The sequence below is a fragment of the Mastomys coucha genome, unplaced genomic scaffold, assembly GCF_008632895.1.
Source record: "Mastomys coucha isolate ucsf_1 unplaced genomic scaffold, UCSF_Mcou_1 pScaffold3, whole genome shotgun sequence".
Lineage (NCBI taxonomy): Eukaryota > Metazoa > Chordata > Mammalia > Rodentia > Muridae > Mastomys > Mastomys coucha.
In genome coordinates this window covers 34,160,611-34,165,387 of record NW_022196909.1, presented here as the reverse complement: position 1 = coordinate 34,165,387, position 4,777 = coordinate 34,160,611, and the positions used below count along the sequence as shown (strand labels likewise).

General features: G+C 49.0%; 1 protein-coding gene across 5 annotated transcripts in view; it reads right to left on the bottom strand.

Moving 5' to 3' along the window:
* The window catches only part of Rhobtb1 (Rho related BTB domain containing 1), an 82,720-nt gene that overhangs the window by 3,632 nt on the left and 74,311 nt on the right, over positions 1–4,777 (bottom strand). For all 5 annotated transcript variants that reach the window (XM_031346517.1, XM_031346516.1, XM_031346514.1 and 2 more), the window contains one exon: positions 2,726–2,814. In XM_031346517.1, coding sequence (XP_031202377.1) covers positions 2,726–2,814 — 89 coding nt within the window. The remainder of the gene's footprint in view (positions 1–2,725; positions 2,815–4,777) is intronic.

Sequence of the window (4,777 nt, the reverse complement as noted above, 5' to 3'; positions counted from 1 at the left end):
GGGGGGGGGGATCTGAATGTTCCACCCAGCTTTCCTGAGCCTGGGGAGGTGGTGGCTGATGTCCCCCCAAACCAGATGGTCCTCTCCCCCATCTCTCCTCTGATCTGGCAGGATACCCTTTGTCCTTCTTCCTGCATCCTCTGTGTTTTTTCAGCTAATGGGGAACTTGGGGAAGCCAGCAGAGTTCTTCTGATGCTTGGCTATTCATCCCCGTGAAAGCCACTCCGGGGAAGACAGAACCCACAACCCCAGTCATGGAGATGGTTGGAGGCCGGTCCTTCCAGCTTCTCTGCGTGTTCAGTTTGACTCTGAGCTTAAGAGTTGGGGGAGTGGGTGTACTGGGTGGGTTTGTGGGGTGGGGGTGGGGGATCTGCACTAGCCCAGAACACTGACTGCACCCTGGCTTTCCCAAAGAACTGAGCTTGGTAACTCAGTCTTTGGCATTCAGACTGGCCGCAGTGGGAGAATTTACACCATGGAAGTCAGCAAGGGCAAAAGGATCAGGGCTCCACTAACTGAAGCCGTCTCTGGGCTAAATGCTAAAGGATTGGTTAAGTCACAGACATCATGGTGACTTCCTGTGGGGGCGGGGAGGCAGGGGGTTGTGTAGGCTTAGTAATCACACCATAGCCTGGCATGGGTGTGTGTAGGCAGGCGGGGAGGAGCCAAGAGCAAAAGATCACCTCTTTACTCAGTGAATTGTCCCCAGTGAATTGTCCCCAGTGAATTTGTCCAGTAGGGCATTCTGAGTCACTTCAATTTCTTCTATGCAGGGTACTTATGGAGAGAATCCAGTCCTAAGCTAGGGGAGGGGAATCTCTCCAAAGACCTCCAGTTTCAAATTTTGGACAGCTTGTTCGGATGAAGCCCTGGGGTTTTTACTGCAATGCATTACTGGCCCTCCTTGAATGGGTTTTCGGATCTGGTTTTAGGAATCTATGTTCGTGTCTATTTCTCTCACTTCCTTTTCAATGCAGAGAATCCGCTGCTTGGAGATCTTTGAGGGACTTGGGATCACACAACTCGTCAAGTGTCAAGCCAGAGGGACTTGGCCCTTTCCAAGTCCCAGTCTACCTTCTCCCCATGAATGGAGTGATCACCTATGGCCACACTTGGCTGGGCTGAGCAACACCAGCTACACTTCCACTGTCCCCTTTCTGAGCTGTCTCCTCCCCTGTGATTGGGAAATGTCTATTTAAATGGACTGACCTAAGACTTAGCACTTCCCTGAACAAAGGAAGCCAAACTCCACAGGCAGAAAGGACAACGCACTTAGCGCATGTACGCAGTATGCACACGTATACTCGTAGGAATGCACTTATACACACACATACACACAACAAAACATCATTCGTTCAGAACTCATTTCACATCCCCAGTCCCCGGAGTGTAAATAGCTGTTGATAAGTCTACGCTGGGACTGGATCATTCTACCTATGCACTCTGCAGTGTTAGATAACCTTCCATCTTCACTTCACAGCTCTTTCTCGAATATTCTTTCTCCCTTGCTTCTCAGTCTGTAAGGTCGGGAGGTCATGGGTTGCCGTTTTTCATGTCTTGTGGACAAGGAGATGGAGGCAGAGTTTATCTTTGTGTCCAAGGCTTTTAGTTGGACATTACCTTTCTCAGGAAGAGGTGTGTGTGTGTGGGGGGGGTATGTGTGTGCACGTTGCGATGGTTTGTATATGCTCAGCCCAGGGAGTGGCACTCTTAGGACGTGTGACCCTGTTAGGGTAGGCATGGCCTTGTTGGAGTAGGTTTGTCACTGTGGGCATGGGCTTTAAGACCCTCATCCTAGCTGCCTGGAAGCCTGTCTTCTCCTAGCAGCCTTCAGATAAAGATGTAGAACTCTCCGCTCCTCCTGCACCATGCCGGCCTGGATGCTGCCATGTTCCCATCTTGCTGATAATGGACTGAACCTCTGAACCTGTAAGCCAGCCCCAATTAGATGTTGTGCTTATAAGAGTTGCCTTGGTCATGGTGTCTGTTCACAGCAGTCAGACCCTAACTAAGACACATATCTGCGCATAGATGTTGTGCTTATAAGAGTTGCCTTGGTCATGGTGTCTGTTCACAGCGGTCAGACCCTAACTAAGACACACATCTGCGCATAGATGTTGTGCTTATAAGAGTTGCCTTAGTCATGTTGTCTGCTCACAGTGGTCAGATCCTAAGACACACATCTGCGCATAGATGTTGTCCTTATAAGAGTTGCCTTGGTCATGGTGTCTGCTCACAGCAGTCAGACCCTAACTAAGACACCCATCTGCGCACATGCGCAGATGAAGTTTGTGTAGGGACCACAGACACTGATAACTAATGAACCTGATCTTAGAAAACTCTAAGGGAGCTTCAGCAAACTGGTCATTTTGGGGGGTGGGGTGGGGGGAGGCTGCGTACAGAGCTCTATGGAATGTTCTAGAAACTGTTCTTTGGCCAAACACTCGTCCGAGAACTCAAAAGGAGGAAGAGGCAAGATTTCCCCCTAAGCTGGATGTTCTCTTGTGTACAAAACCTCCCTCTCGGGAGGGAGGAGTCCCTGTTCTTTCTGGCTGGTGTGGAATGCCGCCTGAAATGTAAAACTCTCCGACCCTCCTCTGCATAAGGGCGCACTTCCCGCAACGTCTTGATGTGGGCAGATGGGACCGCGGGATGTTTTGTCAGCGTGGAAGTGAGTTCATGGGACACACACCTGAGATGCAAGGGAAAGGCCCTGCAAACTCACCTGCGCCAGCTCCAAGTAGGAAAGAACTTCACCATCGATGCTCATACCACTGACGGCGGCCTTGGCGAGCTCCTGGACAGCGTGCTGCTCTGGGGGAAGAGAGGGCAGGGCGGGGTTAGAATGCCCACCCCCAAGCCAGCCGCCTGGCCTGGAAGGGCCTGGTTTGAGATCTCTAGAGAAAGACAGGAGGTGAAGGACAGGATTCTGGGCAGACACTGGAAATGAATCCAGGGCCGATTCAGGTTCCAAGCAAGGCCCTTAGGTCTCTAGGCCAGCAGCTCTCAAACTGTGGGTCAAGAGGCCCCTTTGGGGGTTTGGGGGGGTCACACATATCAGATATCCCTTATATCAGATGGCCACATTGTGAATCATCACAGTTATCGAAATTGGTTATGAAGTGGCAATGAAGTAATTTTATGCTTGAGGGCTCTCTATAACATGAACTGTGCTAGAAAGACTGAGAATCACCATTCTAGAGGATTCTGGTCGGTGTTTCTAGAGTACTCGGAATTCTCCAGATCTTCCTGACTCTGCCTAGGATGACAACCATGGGCTATATGTGACTATTTAAATGCAGATAATATTTAGCTCAATGGCCACACCAGCCCTGCTAAATGCTCAATAGCCACACATGCTTACTACCACCTTGGAATGTGCAGCCATGGGACATATCCATTGCTAGAAAATGGTTCTGCTAGACGGGAGTCTAGCGCATCTATAGGCTCCTCCGACTCCACTTATGATCCTGTCTGAGTGTATCTTCAAAGACGAAATGACAGAGGACCAAGTCTCCTTGGGGAATTAAAAATTGAGGCCATAGCTGAGTTGGTTGTAGTCCTTGCCTACAATGCCTGAAGTCTTGGGCTTAATCCTGCATAGAACAGGTGTGGTGGTCCACACCTACGATCCCCTCACTTGGGAGCTGGAGGCAGAAGACTGAGAAGTTCAGGGTTATTCTCAGCTACATAGTGAGTCTGAGGCCAGCCTGGGCTACCTGAGATACAATAAAGCTAAAAAAATAAAATAAAATAAACGCAAGACAAACAAACAAACAAACAAGACATAGATGTGAATATATATATGCTGGTCTCAACAGTTACAAACAGACCACCCATGATTCAGTCCTTTAGATTACAAAGATGGCAAGGAATATTGGTGCTAAGTAATAAAACTCCAGTTTGAGAGAGTGGTGTCTGCTTAAGACACCCTGAGACAGGGTTTCTCTATGTGGCCCCGGCTGTTTGAGACTGTAATGACTTTTTGTTGCCTCTGCTTGGGTAGTCTCCAGCCCCAGGCTAGCATGGGTGTGTGAAGATTTGATGGAGCAGTGTCTAGCTTTTGATAATGACAGCATCAGGGGTGCTGCGATGGCTCCCCACACTGCAGGTTGACCATTTTTACTCCAATAGAAGATGATGATATTGTTGGTGGTGATGATGATGACTGAATGAATGAATTTAAAAGTTGTGCTCATCCAGCCTTGGGCCAGTGCATTGTTTTCTCAACTGTGTGGGCTTACTTTGTGCCTCTGTGCCCCATTCTGGTAATCCCTACACTACTTCAACCTTCTTTTTTTTTTTTTTTGGTTTTTCGAGACAGGGTTTCTCTGTGTAGCCCTGGCTGTCCTGGAACTCACTCTGTAGACCAGGCTGGCCTCGAACTCAGAAATCCGCCTGCCTCTGCCTCCCAAGTACTGGGATTCAAGGCGTACGCCACCACGCCCCGGCTATTTCAACCTTTTTAATTGTTATTAAAGAACAAAATATGATTGGTATTGGGCGTATCTAAAGTGATGAACTTAATGGATAAACACTGTGTGCATCCTGACTGCCTCACTATCGGGCTTACACTTCCTGGTTCATCTTTCTCTCTCTCAAGCCTTCCAATCCCTTGACATGGCTTACCATGGCTTCTAAAGGTTCAAGGGAGAGAAAGCAAGCGCTCTCCTTTTAACCCCAAAGACAGAAATGACGATTAAGTTTAGTAAGGACAGGCTAGGGAGATGGCTCAGAGGTTATGAGCACCGGCTGCTTTTCCTGAGGATGGGGGGGG